At 38.3% G+C, this 18581-nt stretch overlaps 2 protein-coding genes across 2 annotated transcripts in view; both read right to left on the reverse strand.

Moving 5' to 3' along the window:
• Positions 1 to 18581, reverse strand: part of SUGCT (succinyl-CoA:glutarate-CoA transferase) — a 780750-nt gene that overhangs the window by 530953 nt on the left and 231216 nt on the right. The window lies entirely within an intron of this gene.
• Positions 14560 to 16084, reverse strand: LOC118024600 (E3 ubiquitin-protein ligase RNF13-like). Its single transcript, XM_035026561.1, has 3 exons — positions 15375 to 16084; positions 14834 to 15295; positions 14560 to 14614 (listed from the first exon to the last, which is right to left on the reverse strand). Exons 1-3 carry the CDS (start codon positions 15470 to 15472, stop codon positions 14560 to 14562), a joined length of 615 nt encoding a protein of 204 aa, XP_034882452.1. The 5' UTR covers positions 15473 to 16084.

Here is an 18581-nt window from a genome sequence, read left to right on the forward strand (position 1 = left end):
TATGGACTCTGAGAAACAAACTGAGGGTTCTAGAGGGGAGGGGTGTAGGGGGATGGGTTAGCCTGGTGATGGGTATTAAATGAGGGCACGTATTGAATGGAGTACTGGGTGTTATACGCAAACAATGAATCATGGAACACTACATCAAAACTAACTACGTAATGTATGGTGATTAACATAACATAATAAAAAAAATAATAAATAATAAAAAAATTTAAAAAAATAAAAGAAGCTCCCCTATTTTCTGAGCTGGTTGGGAATGGGAGTAGGATGGCCTGGAGCAGATGAATGATTCTCAGACTTGAATCTGTATATATCCCACTTGAGAATTTTGTTAAAATGCAGCTTATGAGTCAGGAGAGCTGGGTCGAGGCTCAAAATTCTGCATTTCTAACCACCTTCCAGGTGATGCCAATGTTAGCTAGGGACCACACTTTGAGCAGCAAGGGTGTAAAGCAGGAGTCAGCAAACTTCAGCCCATGCCCATATGGCCCATGAGATAATGGTTTTTACATTTTAAATGGAAGGTCGGGGGGAGTGGGTATCAAAAGAAGAATATTATTTCGTGACATGTGAAAATTATATGAAGTTCACATTTCAGTGGCCATAAGCAAAGTTTTACTGGAACACAGCTATGCTAGCTTATTTATGTATTATCCATGGCTTCTGTTGAGCTACAGGGGCTGTAGAGCCCACAAAGCCTGAACTACTTACTATGTGGCCCTTTCTAGAAAACATTTGCTGCCCTCTGGTCTAAAGCAGTGGTTCTCAACTCTGGCCGCATGGTCACATCTCCTGCAGAGCTTTAAAAAACATCGGTGGCCATGTACCACCCAAAATCAGTCAATCCAGAAGCTGAGGGTGATGCTGGTGTCATTATTTCTTGAAAGCTCTCCCAGTGACTCCTACTGGCAGTCAGGTTTGAAAACCACTGGTCTAAGGAAATACCCCCTTCGAATCCATGTCTCAGCACCTATAGACAAGGTCACCAAAGTCAAAGCTCGAAATCCAGGTCAAGAACTCACGGCTTGTTCCTGCATGACCCTCTGCATTGTGGTCACTAGGAGCTAAGACACAATATCAAGCACAAGTCTTTGGGTTTGTTGTTGCTGTTCTGAACTCCAGCACTTCAAGACTAGTAACAAAGCTTTCCCACTCTATGTATCTCTCACCACATCCACTTCCAAGAATTGTCATTGCTTCCTTCTTCCTCCAGATGGCTGAAACCAGCAAGCTGCATTATCACCAGACTAACACACATGACTTGTAAGTGATCTACAAGTACACCCATCTTCATTCCTCTCCTTCCTTCCTCCAGCAAAGGAACGGCCCTGTAATCCCATGCCAGGTCCCCATCTCTTTAATCTAGCCCTAGGGCCTCATTTGGGGCCTGCCCATGGGTCGTATCTTCTCCTGTGTCTTTAACCTCTCCCTCTCAGGGGCCTCCTTTCCCACAACCTAGAAACCTGCTAAATTCTATTCCCTCCCTTCCAGAAAAAAAAAAAAAAAAAACTACATGTATATGTACATTACATATATATATATATATATACACACATACACACATACACACACACACACACACATATATATATATTCTCCTTTAGCTACTACACAGTCTTCTCCCTTTATCAACCAAAATACTTGAAAGAAAACTCCTAACCTGCCATCTCAATTGCCAGCCTAACATTTGTGTCTAAAACCAATCTGTCTGTCATGATTTCTGTCAACACCATTGTACTAGATCTCTTCTTGCAAAAGTCACCAGTTATCTCCATTGTCTTGTTCAGTGGATGTTTCTCAACTCTTGTAACACCACTCTATAGCACTGCACACCTGTTTATCATCTCCCTGAAACTGCTTCTCTGATGCCACACAGTTGGTCATCATATCTCTGATTATTCTTGCTCTGTCTCCTTAGCAGGCTCCCCTTTGTTCACCCAACCCAGGTACCCCAGCAGCCCATCGATAGCTCACTATTCTCACTTGCACCATGACCTTGATCACTCTAATAGATGCACCTACCATAAATGCTTATGATTCCTAAGCCTGTCTCTACCTCAAATCCCTGCCCACAATGTCAGACTCATATAGTCAGTTTCTGTTGACTGTTACCACTTGGCTATATCAAACCCAACATGTCCCAAATTGAACTCATTGTATCTTCTGCCTGACCCTCTTCCTATATTTTTCTCAGTCTTAATTGATGACTCTACTTTCCACCCAATTATATAGGCTGGAAATCTGGCACTTACTGTTTATCCTTTTATCTCCCTTATCACCCAGAGCTAAGCACCATTAAATATTGCAAATCTGTATCTTAATTACATCCTAAATGGATCCTCTAGCACCACTGACCTAATCCAAAGTCTTCGTCATCTTTATACGGAAGACTGAAACTGGTCTCCCTACCTCCAGTTTTACCTACAAAAACCATCTTCTCACCCATTTAAGAGTGATTTACCTAAAACACAAATATAACCATGCCAGTTATATGCCTGAAGCCTATCAGTGTCTCTCCATCATATAAGAACATGCTCAAGCTCTTCAACACAAATTTCTCCACAATTTGGACCTGACCTCCCTGGCATCATCACCTGTCTCATTTAATACTCTCTGTATACTGCAAGTAACAGCAATAGCTTCTCCTACTTGCAGAATGCTCTACCTGGAATTGCTTTCTTCTCCCTCCCCGCAATATTCTCCCTGTCCCCTCCAGAAACACCCTAAGCTCACTGATGTACTTTAAGACTCAAGCCTCCCAGGTTTGGTGAAGTGTCTACTTCTGTATGTTCATTATAGCCTGTGCATTTCTATCTCACTCATATCATAATGCAGTAGTTGAGGAAACTGGCTAATGACAGAGATCTGGATTCAAAACACTGTTCCACCATTTGTCAACATTCTTACCTGAGAAAATCATGTAACCTCTTTAATTCCTCAGCTCCTTTATGTGTACCATGGGAATAATATTCACCTTATTGCTTTGTCATTAACAATTAATGAGATAAAGTGCTTAGGATATAACCTGGCACTGAGTACAGACCCAACAAATCAGAATTTTAGTTAATATCAACGTTTGTTGTTGATTTTAAAGCCAGGACACAAAACTTGATGCATGTGTTCCATAGTCATGCAAAAGTCTTATTCTTTGCAAAGGAATCTGCAAAATATTTTCGCATTTTAATCTACTTAAGTTAGTCTTATTAGTGGTCACAAATATCTCTTCCTTACAAAAGGAAATTATCTTGAAACATTAAAACAAGAACAAGAAGGAAAGTGTGACAATGACTTGTCAACAAAAAGACAGGGAAACACAGTTTTTCTCATTGATAAATGAAAATCTCAAACATATTTTTAAAGTTCTTAATTGGTAAAAAACATGAACACTAAGAACCATGGAGGACTTCTTATAGAGAAAAAAAAAGATCCCTTATAACTAAATCATTATGAATTTATCTACACCCAAAATAATAGGAGATCCTACTTTTATTTTACTTCAGAGCATGATGTGAAAATATAAAATGTGAAGTTCTACAAGAACATCTGCTAATTTTTAAAATGTGAAAATGTTCTGACTTGTGTTTTTCCAGTGATTTGTATTTAAACTAATTTCAATTCCAAAACCAGAATTCTCTCATTATATTATAAGCCTGTTATAATTACCCTAAGGAAAATAAAATGTAACCTATTACCAACATGCCCACTAGCCTGCTTCATTAAATGCCTATCATTACAGCATATTTTTCAGTGGTGTGTAAGGGGGACTCAAACAAATATATTCCAGGTGCAAACTCTGTTATTCAACAGACTGAACCGGATTCTTTCTTTTTTTTTTTTTTTTTTCAGTCTTAACCTTGGGACAATTCTGATTAGATTTCTACTTCATTTTTCTACTTTCAGTTGAAAAGTGGGTGCAGGCATGTAGAAACCAAAACTCACGGAGGCTTTGACAGTACGGTGGGCCTGAGCCACTCTCCTCCTCCCATAAGCAAAGAAGATGTTTCCTTCTGTACTTGTAACCAACACCAACTCATCCACTCACACCCTGTGTTTCCTTGGGCAAGTAAAAAACTCCTTAAGCCTCATATCCTTCTCTGTGAAATGGGGATAATAATACCTATCTCAGGAAGGTTTAGGGAACATGAATGAGAACGCACAAAGATGTAAAGGACTTAGCACAGGGCCAGGACACCTACACATGATCCCCTTAAACAGACTTACTGAGTACCAGGCAGCGTTCTGGGTATTCGATATACATTACTTCCTTTAAGCTTTACCAGCCCCATGGGGTAGGTACTATTATCATCCTCCTTTAACAGATGACAAGCCATCTGTAAACCACAGTTCTGATTCTTTCACAGGACAACAGGACCAGATAAATGGGATTAGCACTAACCACTCCAAAGGGTTCAGCAAGAAAAATAAATCCTAATGCCCTAAGGCATCCATTGCATGGAACAAATTAACTTCTGTCCTATCAAACTAGAAAGTACCATCCACAGGAGATTGTGAATAACAGTGGTTCAAATAGTTTTCTGCTTTCTGTTGTTCAGTTGAAAATTTCCAATAGAAAAAAGTACATATGCCCTCAACCCTATCCAATTACCCTCTGTCTTTGCCTCAGCCTAACCCACAGCCATGGTCCTATTTACCCAAGTTACAGAGTCTGATTCCCTGTGCTAAAGAAATCAGACCAGATAGGTTAGGTCGGGAACATTTGTTTTCGAGGGATGTGATATAAAAATCTATACTTGGGTATGTGGTGGGATAATTCATTGAGCTATTAGATAGCTTTTTGGTTTTACTGCTGTTGAATGATGGAAAAGAGTGAAACAACATTTAATAGTTTGCATTTTCAATTTGGCCTTCCTATACTCCACTCCTACCTTCTAAGAACGGATGACCAGGCCTTCTGCACTCCCTTGCCACAGTGTGGGCTGCAGGGCTGAGGCAGAAGTAGCCTGAAGAGAACCTCCTTTCCTTGCTAGAGTTTTCCAAAAGCCTTGTGCTATGGAAAAAACAACAACAAAAAAAGCTAATGCATTCTGGGTGAGAGTTACAGATAAAGGTGGGGACAGGCGTGGCACAAGCAGCAAGAGGAATAAAAAGATTGTCCCAAGCTTAATGAAGGGCTGGAGGTCTGTGGGATCTTCAGTAAAGGCATCTAGGGCCTCCCCTTCCAGAGTTCCAGGAAAGAGGTTGGGTCTCCATAGGAAACGCCAGCAAAGTGGCCACACAAGACTCCATTCAGAGCACCTGAGGCCCCTAAATCCCCACATGCTGGGTGACAGAGTAGCCACAACACCATCAGATCCCAAGGGACTGCCTGGGGAGATGAAAGTTGGTACATTAGGTGGCTCAACTAAGGGGCTCTGGAAAGGTAGGCAAGGCTTTTGTTGTTGTTGTTGTCAAAATGAGTGAGAGTAATGGATGCCAAAAACATCCTACAGTGCACAGGATAGTTCGACACGACAAAAACTGTTCCACCCAAAATGCCAGTACACTGGGTTGAGACAATGGGTATCAAAGTGGAAACTAATTTGGACCAAGACCAAGGATCACCTTTGAGCGCTGTTCTGGGCGATACCCCCAGAAACCAGATGCCATAACTTCGTGAGTGAGAGAGGGAGTGCCTTTATGACTGAAACTGAATTCCCTTTAAGCTAGTGGGATGGGAGTTCAGAGTTGGATTTAGGTTTATTTAAAAGAAGTAAGTAACGTGGCATTTCTTAGAAACACTGGAGCTTCCTGAGAAGATTGATATGCCCTATAGCTATTTCATTCTTTTTTTTTTTAAAAGATTTTATTTATTTATCTCAGAGAGAATGGGAGACAGAGAGCATGAGAGGGGGAGGATCAGAGGGAGAAGCAGACTCCCCGCTGAGCAGGGAGCCTGATGTGGGACTCGATCCTGGGACTCCAGGATCATGACCTGAGCCGAAGGCAGTTGCTTAACCAACTGAGCCACCCAGGCGCCCCTATAGCTATTTCATTCTTAAGAGTATAGTGTCAAGGCCTTTCTGAAGGCATGATCAGCTCCAATCCTGTCTTCTGAACACTCCTTTTGTACTCTATTTTGTACTGTAATGGTTCCGAAAATGGCTTTCCAGATTGCATCTATGTCTAAATGCAATGAAGAAAGAACCAAGCCATGTTCCTGTCCCTAAGAGAACACTCTATATTTCTTTATTCTGAATTCCTTGTGAAAAAGGCAGCAGTGATTATATTTTTAAAGATTTATTTTTAAGCTATTTTATTTAAAATCAATAAAATCTGGTTAAGCATCTGTATATGCATCCATCCCACCCAACAATTGTTACATGTCACAAGAAGATTGGCAAGAAAGGACTTGGGCAATGCTTTATAAAGTGACACAAATTATTAGTTTTGTGAGAAATGTCCACACATCACCCTAAAAGCTATAAACAGCCACGTGCATTAAAAAAATAATAAGATTAGAAAGAGACATGAAGCATTTTCAACTTTTGTAGAAAAATAAATTTGAGGAAAGGAATAAAGCATTCTTGTTATAGCATCTTCTCTACAAGTGAAAAAAATACTATATGGTATAATTAATCTTTATACCTTTCCTAAAAGGAAGGAGGGGGCAACACAATCCCTTTTTGTATATGGGAGAAGCAGCACAAGTTCAGGTTTCTTGCCCAAGGACAATGATCAGTGGAGATGGTATCCAAATACTGCATGGACGGGGCACCTGGGTGGCTCAGTCATTAAGCAATTGCTGTCGGCTCAGGTCATGATCCTGAAGTCCCAGGATCGAGTCCCACATTGGGCTCCCTGTTTGGTGGGGAGCCTGCTTCTCCTTCTGACCCTTCCCCCTCTCATGCTCTCTCTCTTTCTTACTCTCTCTCTCTCAAAAAAAAAAAATTCACAATACTACATGGAGATGAAGGTGCAAGTTAGGTCCCATTCTCCTACTGTATCTTTGTACGAAGGGGTCGCTCACTGAACACGTAGTATATACAAGGCAGTATGCTTCTGATATTCAACTCACTGAAGTCTGACTAAGAGGCAGATCTAATTTCCCCATTTTACAGCTGGAGAAACTGAGGGCAGTGACATTAAGTAGCTTATACAAGGCCACCCAGCAAGTAAGTACTGACTGAAATCCAGCCAGGATGGTTGGACTCCAGGGCCATGCTCCCAGCCATGAGTCCTCCTTCTCTCTTTACCCCTCACACAGTAAGGAGAGTCATGCATTTCAAAATTAATATGGATTTTTCCTAGTGGCCATCAAGGACTCTGGCACTGACAACTAAAATATGAACTAACAGAACTATTTTCAATTTCCTTAAAATGTTAAGATCATTGAAAAGAGCCCTTATATAACCATGTATGTTTTAGCACTTAAATGCTTTTCAAAGGCTTTATCTTCCATATCACACCGTACTTTTAATTACTTGTTTAACATGTCAAACACAAGACCCCTGAGGATAGGACTCTCAACACCTAATCACAGTGCCTGGCACATAGCAATCTCTCAATAAACCTTTGGTGAATGAATAATTGAAGGAGCCAGCAGCCTCATAAGCTAAAGGACATATGATATAGTGTGGTAACACCTGGCTCAGTAAGACTCCATTGTCAACTGCTGGATCATGATTGACTTAGAGTGAACCAGTGGTCCAAAGAGACAAAACAAGAGCAGAGATGAACAACTAAAACTCCACCTAACTACAAAGCCTTTGAAAACTCTTCACAGGAGAACTAATGGCTATCCCCCCAACCTAGGCATGAAACTCTCAGACCAGGTTTTCTCCACATTTCCTAGATCACACTTACTTCTATTCTTAAATTGCATGTATTCATCTTTGTATCCCCAGCACCCCTTAAAGTAACTACACATTCAATCTTTATCTTCTACCCAGTGTCCTTAGCATTGACCTACAGTTATGATTTATTTATGCCCCTTTTTAATATTGGCTCTCCTTTATCTTAGTACTTATCTACAATCAAGCCTCATATTCCGAATTTATTTCCCACTATCTATCCCTTGACCCATTTTAGTATCATCTAAAGAGAACTACCTGCTGATGTCCTGACAACCTTGTTCTTTGCTCATGCAGTTCATTTTGCACCAAATGCCCTTCATTTTCATGCTTGAGCCCAGCTCAATTATCATTCTCTCCAGGAAGCCTTCACAAACTCATTACAAATTGACGTAATTCTTTCCTCATCTCAATTTCCGTATTTTATCTGTATTTTTCTGTTGACATGTATAATTTTACTCTATAAATTCAGATACTGTTTTATATTCCCTACTAGATGATAAGCTCCCTAAAGGCAAATGCCACCTATTATTCACTTCTGTATCTTTCACAGCAAGTAGCACAGACTCTTCCACACAGTGTTGCTTTATAGGTTGAGTAAATAAATGAACGAACAAGAAGTTAACTACATCTTTGTTCTGTTATTCTTATGTCTTGAACCTGGCTTAATAGAAAGGGCATTAATCATAAATCCTAGTTCAGTTTTTCTCAGAAGTAGCTATGAATCTTAGGCAAGTTACTTAACCTCCAAGGGTTCTGGTTTCCTTGTCTGAAAAAGGACATGAACTAGAGCTGCTCTCTCAGGCCAGGATGAACATGTCAATACATTATATAGTAAAAAATATGTAAAAAATTCCAAGCAGAGGAAATATGATTCTCCTTATGCTTTGCCTAGTAACTCCCAGTGTTTTTTCAGAGCTCAACTCATCATCACTTCCACAGAGAAATTTCCCTGATGACCATGACTACATCAAATCCCTCCACATAATGCTCTCACAGCGCTATAAATCTCCACTCTGCAGGACTTAAGATACTGATGATTTTTATTCGTTTCTGTATTATTTAATTAAAGTCTATCCCCATGTATCCCCTCTATATTCAATAAAATGAATAAATGAGTGTAATCTATCTTAGAATATGAGATCTTACAAAACAGAAGTATTTTTTTCAGTAGTTTTCTTTGTAACTTATATAACCATGTATGTTTTAGCACTTAAATGCTTTTCAAAGATGATGGACAAAAGCTAGGTGATCACAACTTCAGAGTTAACAGTTTTCAAAACATCTAATTTGACATTTCATGAAAGATTATATATTTAAAGAATATGGTCTCAGACATTTCTAAGCATGGAAACTAAATTAAATTCTCTTTTGTTTTATTTCAGCTTTTTGCTATTTTCATCTGTATTTTTTCTCTACTTAAAAGAAATGTATCTATAAAAGAACTCATTACATGCATTTTCTTGGATCATTAGTTAGGTAAAAATACCAATTTAGAGATTCTATGTATGATACAGAAAGTAAACCCACTATTATAAGCAGAGAAAAAAACAAAAATGTTTCTTTGTAAATAGATACAATTTAATATTTGATTTTTAATCACCAAAAAAGTAAACAGATTTAATTAGTTAAATGAAATATCAGTGAAATCATCTTTTATAAATGCTAATCTTTTATGTGAATAATAAGGAAAGACTACAACTTGTCTTAAGGATACAGCTAATCAAAGCAGTAGGAAATAAACTTTGAAATGCTCAACTTGAGGGGCGCCTGGGTGGCTCAGTTGGTTAAGTGACTGCCTTCGGCTCAGGTCATGATCCTGGAGTCTGAGGATCGAGTCCCGCATCGGGCTCCCTGCTCAGCAGGGAGTCTGCTTCTCCCTCTGACCCTCCTCCCTTTCATGCTCTCTGTCTCTCATTCTCTGTCTCAAATAAATAAAAATAAAAATCTTTAAAAAAAAAAAAAAAAAGAAAAGAAATGCTCAACTTGATATGAACATTAAACTTACTGGTTTCTTTATCTCATGAATATATCTGAATTAACACAAATATAGTAGATTTAATAAGCTGTAACACTTTATTCCTCACTACATCCCCATAAGTCATTATCATTAGCGCTCTAATTATGAGTTAAAGGTATGATCTTAGACACAAAGCCAAAGCTTTGTATCTTCTTTCACGTGCTCCTTTCTAAACACTTGGGAAGTATTCTTTTCCATAAAATGGAGAAACTGACTGAGACTAGTAACCCATGACCTCTTCCTATCCAATAAAGTGGAGTGGAAGTGCCAAATCCTTGAGAGTGATGTTCTCTCAAGGGACAACATAAGATGAACTAAGCTCACTTCCTTCCACTTTAAAATAGCTCTTCACTTTTTTAATCATAAATATATGAAGAGTATAAACATGTGAAGAGTAAACCTACAAGCAATAAAATTCTATTCCTGACAACATAATTCTAAGAGTCACTAGATTATGCAAGATCCTGAAAAATGTATTCAGTCTATCAGAAAAGCCACATGCCATAAAACTCTTAAAACAGGCTACCCAGGGACATATGAAAATAAATATACGACAGAGCAGTGCTTATGTTTAAAATATCTTAGGTGTTTTTTGAAAAATAATACCACCACTATTAAATAAGAGTCCATGTCTTAATTACCAAACTCAAGAAATTTCTAGGGTTATACAGATAATCCCTCCCTTGATGGTAGGACCTACATTTACTCCAGGTCTATATAATCAGCAGCACTTGCATGATGTGTTGCATGAATAAGTTCAGTTCATCAACCCCTTCTAAAATAACTGTCCAGGGGCGCCTGGGTGGCTCAGTCAGTTAAGCATCTGACTCTTGGTTTCAGCTAAAGTCCTGACCACCAGGTCCTGGGATCAAGACCTGTGTTAGGCTCCACACTCAGGGAGGAGTCTGCTTCTCTCCCTCCCCCTCTGCCTCTGCCCCTCCCCTCAGATGTGCACTCTTTCTCTCTCTCTAAAATGAATAAATAAATCTTTAAAAATAAAATCACTGTCCAAAGAAAAGAATATAAAATAAATATAAACACAAATGATTAACATGAAAAAAAAAGATCACTCATTGATTTGTTCCTTAACTAAAACCATTTTTCCAGATGTTATGTAGTTATCTGGTTTGATGGAATTTTTATGTGTCTGTTTGTGGTTTTTAATAATTAGGATATCTGGTACAGTGAGAGAGACAGGGGAATGACATATTATGGACTTGCCAATATAATCCTTAATGTATTAAATTTCATTACCTCCACATTAGCACACCACCATTGGGTCTAGGGAGTCTCCTGAGACATAGAAATAACCTCATCACACTGATTTAGAAATTACTGAATTTTATAATTTTTTCTGAATGACCAATCAATAAATTTAGGGGTTTCTTGTGGGGAGGGGTTTTTTGTTTCATTTTTTACAAAAGCAAAACTGGTAATGCTTTGTAGATGGGGCTTTTTTTTTTTTTTTAAGGAACTGGAGTTTAAAAGAACATAAAATTGTGAAGATGACATATTCACATTTTAATATTTTATCCATGTGAAAAAAAAAAACATACTATAAGACTTGGGCAAACAAATCTAAATGATACATGCCTTATAACATTCTTGCACAAGTGCACTAAAAACACAATTTATGTATTATCAAAAGCTTCTCATTACTACCACTACTACTACTACTATTTCTATTATTTATATATTATATAGCCAGCCACATTCAGGATCATCCAGATCTGCAATATAATACTATTATAAGAATTGAGTTGACTCTTGAAAATCAAATGACTTGAATTTAAAGAGTTAAAACAAAATGGATTCTATCCCTCATTTTCTCAACACGTTCCACTATACTCCTCCCACTGAGAAGAAATATTAGTACCTCCTACGTAGAAATGGCATTGTTACAGAGGCACAAACCAGAAGTGACTGCAGTAAGCAACTGACCTCACTAACAAACTACAACCAGAAAGAAAGGGCTATACACTTATTTTTTAAAACCAAAACTCTCACTTGACAGACATTTACTATTTATTTTAAAGTAAATAATTCTGTATCATCTCAAAAAGTCAGTACAAAGCAGAAACTGAATCACTAAACCTCTACCCCCAAAACCTAACAAAATAAATACAAAAAGGAAAAAGAATGAAAATGTGCAAGCAGCAAATGGAGGAAGAGAGTAATAACACAAGTGTTGATAAGGGCCATCAGAGACAAGAGACTTAAGATTAATGATACCAACATACAGCTCCTTTCATTATTGTCAAGAAGCACTGTGGAGATGAGAGAAACTGAATCCAGAAAATTCTGAAAATTCTTACTGATATCCCCTAATCAGGAATGAAGCAGAACCTAGGGGATGAGATGCAACCCAAAGAAAGGCCAACAGGAATGGGGGGGTAGGGGGAAAGGCCAGTAATACCACTTCAAAGCAGAGCATCTAGTCCCTCCAGAGGTAAACCATAAATACAGAAAGGCTGATTCAAAGGATGCGCCGTTTGGCTATTCCCTGTTTAGGAGGCAGGCTACACACTCTTCATTACCTCAAAAAAGAAACAGAAATAGGGATTTACAAAAAGGAAAGAGAAAGAAAAAAGAAATCATGCTAAAACTATAGTGAAGTCATGAGGCAAAACTATTGTGAAGTTCTCTCCCCTCCAACCTTTAAAAACACTTTACCCAAGGGGCGCCTGGGTGGCTCCATAGGTTAAGCATCTGACTCTGGATTTCAGCTCAGGCATGATCCCAGGGTTCTGGGATCACCCGCACTGGGCTCCCTGTTCAGTGGGGAGTCTGCTTGAGGATTCTCTCTCTCCCTCTACCTCTGCCTCTGCCCCTCCTCCCGGCTCATGCACTCGCTCACATTCTCTCAAAAAATGAATAAATAAAATCTTTAAAAAAAAAAACAAAACAAAACCCTTTATCCAAAAGCCACATGTTGGAGAGACATCAAAAAAAAAAAAAAAAAAAAAAGAAAGAAAGGCTAAAGACCCCAAAAATCCTCTCCTCCACATAACAATAAAATCATTGGCAAAAATAGTCTATAACAACTTTCCAGGACTCTGAAAACTAACCAAAGGCTTGTGGCAATTCAGAGAGCATTTATTTCAGAAGAACGGCTAAATCACAGTAAGAACAGTGAGGTTTATGGCATTTTAACTTGACCTGTTCCCATCCCCCGCCTCCCAGCTACACAGTAGCCTTGAAAATCAATAGTCTGCAATCACAGTGAAAACCAGCAGTCTAGCAGCCACTAGAGGATACAGAATGGGGTTGGAACTTTGAAAGCCTCATTAACAGATAATTGTCAGTATTTGACCTATCTGGAAGACTCCATTTGGAAGCCTTCTTTTTCATTAAGTTTTTTTTTAATTTTAATTCCAATAGAGTTAACATACACTGTTGTATTAGTTTCATGTGTACAAGATAGTGATTCAACAACTGTGTACAACACTCAGTGCCCATCACGACAAGTGCACCCTTTATGGAAGGCTTCTTTTTACCTGACTCTGACTCGGAGTTCCCTCAGTGTGAACAGCCTTGTCTCTGGGGGCATTTGTTAATTGTTTAACATCACTGCTGACTGAGGCAATGGTTAACAATCGGGACAAACAAAAGACTAAGCAAAAAGCTTATCAAGGGAAATCTGGGGAATGAAAGAAATGTCCATTAGGAGCTTTGAAAAGCATCAAAATATTCCTGGAAATCTAAAAGGTCCATTCACATGTATGGGGCTGTTCGCTTGCCCAGGGCTGTGCACATGCTCAGAAAAGAGCTGAGAAGACCCTGGCTCTCAGCTGTGACTGACCTTGAAGCTCTGTGCAAGCAGAAGTGAAAAGGAAGGCAGAGTTGTCAACTGCCTGGCTGAGTGTGAAAGACGTATGTTCCAGCACACACACGGAGCTCCTCAGCAGAAACTGGGAAACTTATTGGTTCCAGGCATTTATGCAAATCTCTGTCCAATCGTTAACTGATCACCCAGCTAACAGAGGTCACACACAATGAAGAATACAGACTTTACAGATTTAGCTCAGAAAAATCATTAGGCAAACAGCAACAACAAATCCTGAAGAGAGAGTAGAATCTGATTTCCAGACTTGCCACATAATGTTTTTCAAGTCCTCAGACTATTCTTTATTTACATTTTAACATGAAAAATTTCAAATACAGAGAAGAGTTGAATAAAGTTTATAATACCCATATATCCACTACCTTGAATCTACAATTAACATTGTACTGCATCTCTATCACCTATCTATCCATCCCTCTATCTACCTATCAATACACACCTCTTTTTCTCTTCATTTTTTTACAGTGCACTCCAAAGTAAGTTGCAGATAATCAGTATCTGTCCCCCCAAATACTTTAGCAGATATATCATTACTTAGAGTTTAATATTTTTTTAGTTTTTTTTTCCCCTTAGGTAAAATTTCTATACAACGAAATGCACAAAATTTAAGTATACAAAAATTTGTGCAACCTAAACCTCTTTCAAGATACAGAACACGACTCACCCCCAAAAAGGTCCCTTCTACCCTTCCCAGTAAATCTCTCACCCTTTCCTATCCCCCCAGAAGCATTCACTGCTCCAATTTTTCTACCCAGATTATCTTTACCTTTTCCAGACCCAACCATATAAGCAGAAGCATACAATATGTACTCCTTTATGTAAGGCTCCTCTCACTCAAAACAATGATTTTTAGAACCATCCATACTATTTTTTAAAATATATTTAACATTAATTTACCTACTTCATGAAAATGACAAGATGAGACAGATGCCCACTATGATAAAGAAGGGGATTAGGGGGCGCCTGGGTGGCTCAGTTGGTTAAGCGACTGCCTTCGGCTCAGGTCATGATCCTGGAGTCCCTGGATCGAGTCCCGCATCGGGCTCCCTGCTCGGCAGGGAGTCTGCTTCGCCCTCTGACCCTCCCCCCTCTCATGCTCTCCTTCTCTCTCATTCTCTCTCTCAAATAAATTTAAAAATCTTTAAAACAAAAAAAAAGAAGAAGAAGGGGATTAGGTAGTATTCCAGAGGAAGACTAAATTCTAGAACTAAGATAATGTGGTCCCTTTTTTCATATGTGAATTCATCTTTCAGGGAATTAGCTGATAATTCCCCAATAATGACAGATGGAATATCCATTTTATTTAGCACATCAATGTCATTGGATCCAATGCTAATGAGGTCATCAGAGTCAACATTGTGAGCTATGGCTGCTTTGTAACCTGTTCTCTGTGAATTTAAAACCTTTACATCAAAATTACAATCAAGTCTTCTAATTAACACAATGAAAGTGCCAGATGAATTGTCTTTCAGTGGTGGAGGCATTAGCGGTTCATAGGCACTCTCTGGCTTCGAGTTAATCAAAAAACCCTTTAAACCTTCAGCTGGAAGTCTATTACCAAATCTTGCTGGGAGGTCATCAAATGTCTGAGATGCATTTTCAAAATTATATGCTAAAATGCCTGCTTCTACCATAGGTTTAAGAATGCAAAGAGCTGCTTCTCCCTCTCCCACTCCCCTTGCTTATGTTCCCTCTCTCGCTGTGTCTCTCTCTGTCAAATAAATTAAAAAAAAAAAAGAATGCAAAGAGCTGGACAGTCAAGATGGTATAGACTTGTGTGGCCGACAAAATGAGCATCTCTATGGAGAGCAACATCTCGATATAAAATCACCAGACTGGCTGATGGGGCAAGGATGAAACCTTGCACGGTGTCCAAGCTGAGATCCAGATGGATGGAACCGAGATCCACCAAAGCCTTAGACAGAGTCCTGGTCACATTGTTAGAGATGCAAGCAGCCCAAAGGCTGAAAGTAAGAACCAGTCACCCAGCTGGGAGCCATGCTGACATCAGCACTCCAGGGCTGACATGCATCATCCCCAGGACTCAGCAAAAGTCAGACCTGCCACATAATATTATATTAAATGTGCAATTTTCAACAACAACAACAAAGATATGAAATATGCAAAGAAACAAAATTTATGGCCATTAACAGGGAAAAAAAGCAGCCTACAGAAACTGTCCCTGAGGAAGGCCAGCCATTGGACTCACTGGACAGACTTGATTAGTCTCCTATGGCTGCCATATAATCATGAACTTGGTGGGTTTAAGCAACATAAATTTGTTCTCATATAGTTCTGGAGCTCAGAAGCCTGAAATTGAGGGTCTGGTATCACCACATTCCCTCCAGAGCCTCTAGGGAAGATTCCTTTCCTTGTCTCTTCCACCTTCTGATGACTGCCAGCACTCCTTGGCTTGAGGCTATATCACTCCAATCCCTGCCTCCATCTTCACATCGCTTTCTCCTATTTTGTGTATCTCAAAACTCCCTCTCCCTATCTCTTATAAGGATGCATGTGATTACATTTAGAGCCAACCCAGGTAATCCAGGATAATCTGCCACCTCTCAAGATCCTTAACTTAATCACATATTTTGCCATAAATTACTCTTCTGCCATGTAAGGCAGGCTCCAAGGATTAGGACATGAATATATCATCAAAGCCACCATTCAGCCCACTACAAAAATTTTAAATCAGCTATTTAAAATATCTTCAAGGAATGAAAAGAAACCATGTTCTGAACTAAAGTATGAAAGCAATGTCTCACCAAATAAAGAATATCAATAAAGAAATTGAAATTACAAAAATAACCAAACAGAAATTCTTAAGTTGAAAAGTACAATAATATAAATTAAAATGCACTTAGAAGAGCTCAATAGCAGATGTGAGCAGACAGATGAAAGCAAAGTTGAAGACAGGTCAATTCAGATTACCTAGTCTGAGTAGCAGAAAGAGAAAAAAAAAAAAAAATTAAAAACCCTCAGAGACCTGTGGAACATAATCAAGTGCACCGATATAGGCATAATGGGAATCCAAAAGGAAAAAGGATGGGGGAGAGAGAGAGAAAAGAGAAAGAGGAAATGAAGAGACAAAAAGAGAGAGCTAAAGAAAATAAAACAAAACAAATTTAAGGAATTAATAGCCAAAACATCCTATCTCTGCTGAAAATATTTTTTTAAAAAAACCACCTATACATCCAAGAAGCTCTGTGAACTCCAAGTTGGTTAAGTCAAGAGTTCCACATGTAGACATATCATAATCAAACAATCAAAAGATAAAGACAAAGAATCTTGAAAGCAGCAAGAGAGAAGAGACTGATCACATAGAAGTGAGCCTAAATAAGATTAACAGCTGATTTCTCATAAGAAATCATAGGAGCTAGAAGATAGTGGGATGACCTATTTATAGTGCTAAAAGAAAGGAAAATGTCAACCAAGAATCCTGTATTGGGCAAAACTATCTTTCAAATATTAAGGACAAATTAAGATAAAAAATGAGAAAATACATTGGAAGCAAACCTGCCCTACAGAAAATACTTAAGAGTTCTTCAAACTGAAATGATAGGACATTAGGGAGTAATTCAAAATCATATAAAGAAATAAAGAATACCGTAAGTTAACTACATGACCAAATATAAAAGACGGCATAAATGTATCTTCATTTGTAACTCTTTTTTCCTCCTCCTGGTTTAAAAGACATCTGCATAAAGCAATAATTATAAGTCTATGTTGATGGATATATAATTGTAAAGATAAAATTTGTATGAAAATCACAGCAAAAAGGAATAGGGAAAAAAGGGAGCTGTAGAAAAAAAGTTTTATATAATATTGATATGAAGTGGCTATAAATATATAAACTAGATTTTTTAAAAGATTTTATTTATTTATTTGAGAGAGAGAGAGAGAGTGTGTGTGTGTGTGTGGGTGTGCGCGCGCGCATGCGTGCATGCAAGCTGAGGGAGGGGCAGAGAGAGAGGGACAAGCCGACTCTGCACTGAGCACAGAGCCCTACAGGGGGCTTGATCCCACAACCCTGAGATCATGACTTGAGTGGAAAACCAAGAGTCAAATGCCTAAGTGACTGAGCCAACCAGGTACCCCGCTAAACAAGATTTTTGGATTCACATGAAAAAATATCCAAGATATATTAAATGAAAATTGCAAATGGCAGAACCATATTTCTATTATAATCAAAATGGTTTAGATAACAAGGAGATAACTAATTATATAGAAAGATAAATAAAACCAATGACAGATACATACCATATAAAATTTCCAGAAAAATATGTAAGGATGTATTAATAGTAATTAACTGAAAATGGAATTAGAGGGAAGGAGAAGTTTTACTTTCTCTTTACAGCCTTTAAATGCCATTTAAACTTTCTACACTCAAAATGTATTCATTATATAATTTTTTAAAGAATTAATCAATATTCTACTTCAGCAATATGAAACTGTCATCATATATATATATATGAGATCCCCTGTTGCTATTACACATTAAATTCCTGTTACAATACACAATGGAAAAACATCTTCCACACCCTCCATCTGACATGGGAATCTATGGCACATTCTCTTATCAACACCCATCGTATTTTCTTCTTCAATTCTATTCCAACTATCTATTCATTTGCAAATACTTATTTGAGGATCCATTCTGTTGTGGAAATAGATTCTGAATTTATAATCCCTGTCCTTACAAAATATACATTCTCTGAGGATACTGTGGGGTACATTACTATGAGGATATGTTACTACAAATATGTAAGTAGACAAAATAATTATAAGTTGATTAATGCTGTGGTGAAAAATAACAACACATAAAGAACAGAATAAAGGTGGAAGGAACTTACTTTTTAGATAGGTCAGAGATAATCTCTCATAGAGGGATAGTTGTGCTGATAGGTAAAGAACTTAAGGAATA

This window comes from Mirounga leonina, unplaced genomic scaffold, assembly GCF_011800145.1.
Source record: "Mirounga leonina isolate KUSES-001 unplaced genomic scaffold, KU_Mleo_1.0 Mir_199, whole genome shotgun sequence".
NCBI classification, from domain to species: domain Eukaryota; kingdom Metazoa; phylum Chordata; class Mammalia; order Carnivora; family Phocidae; genus Mirounga; species Mirounga leonina.

Excerpts from the sequence above, each read along its gene's own strand:
- LOC118024600 (XM_035026561.1), bottom strand. The coding sequence starts at position 15,472 with ATGTTGCTCTCCATAGAGATGCTCATTTTGTCGGCCACACAAGTCTAT. Across the intron at positions 15,296-15,374 it reads TTTTTTTTTTTTAATTTATT|ACCTATGGTAGAAGCAGGCA; the intron begins TGACAGAGAGAG and ends TTGCATTCTTAA. Across the intron at positions 14,615-14,833 it reads AGTCTTCCTCTGGAATACTA|CCTAATCCCCTTCTTTATCA; the intron begins CCTAATCCCCTT and ends ACCCAGGCGCCC.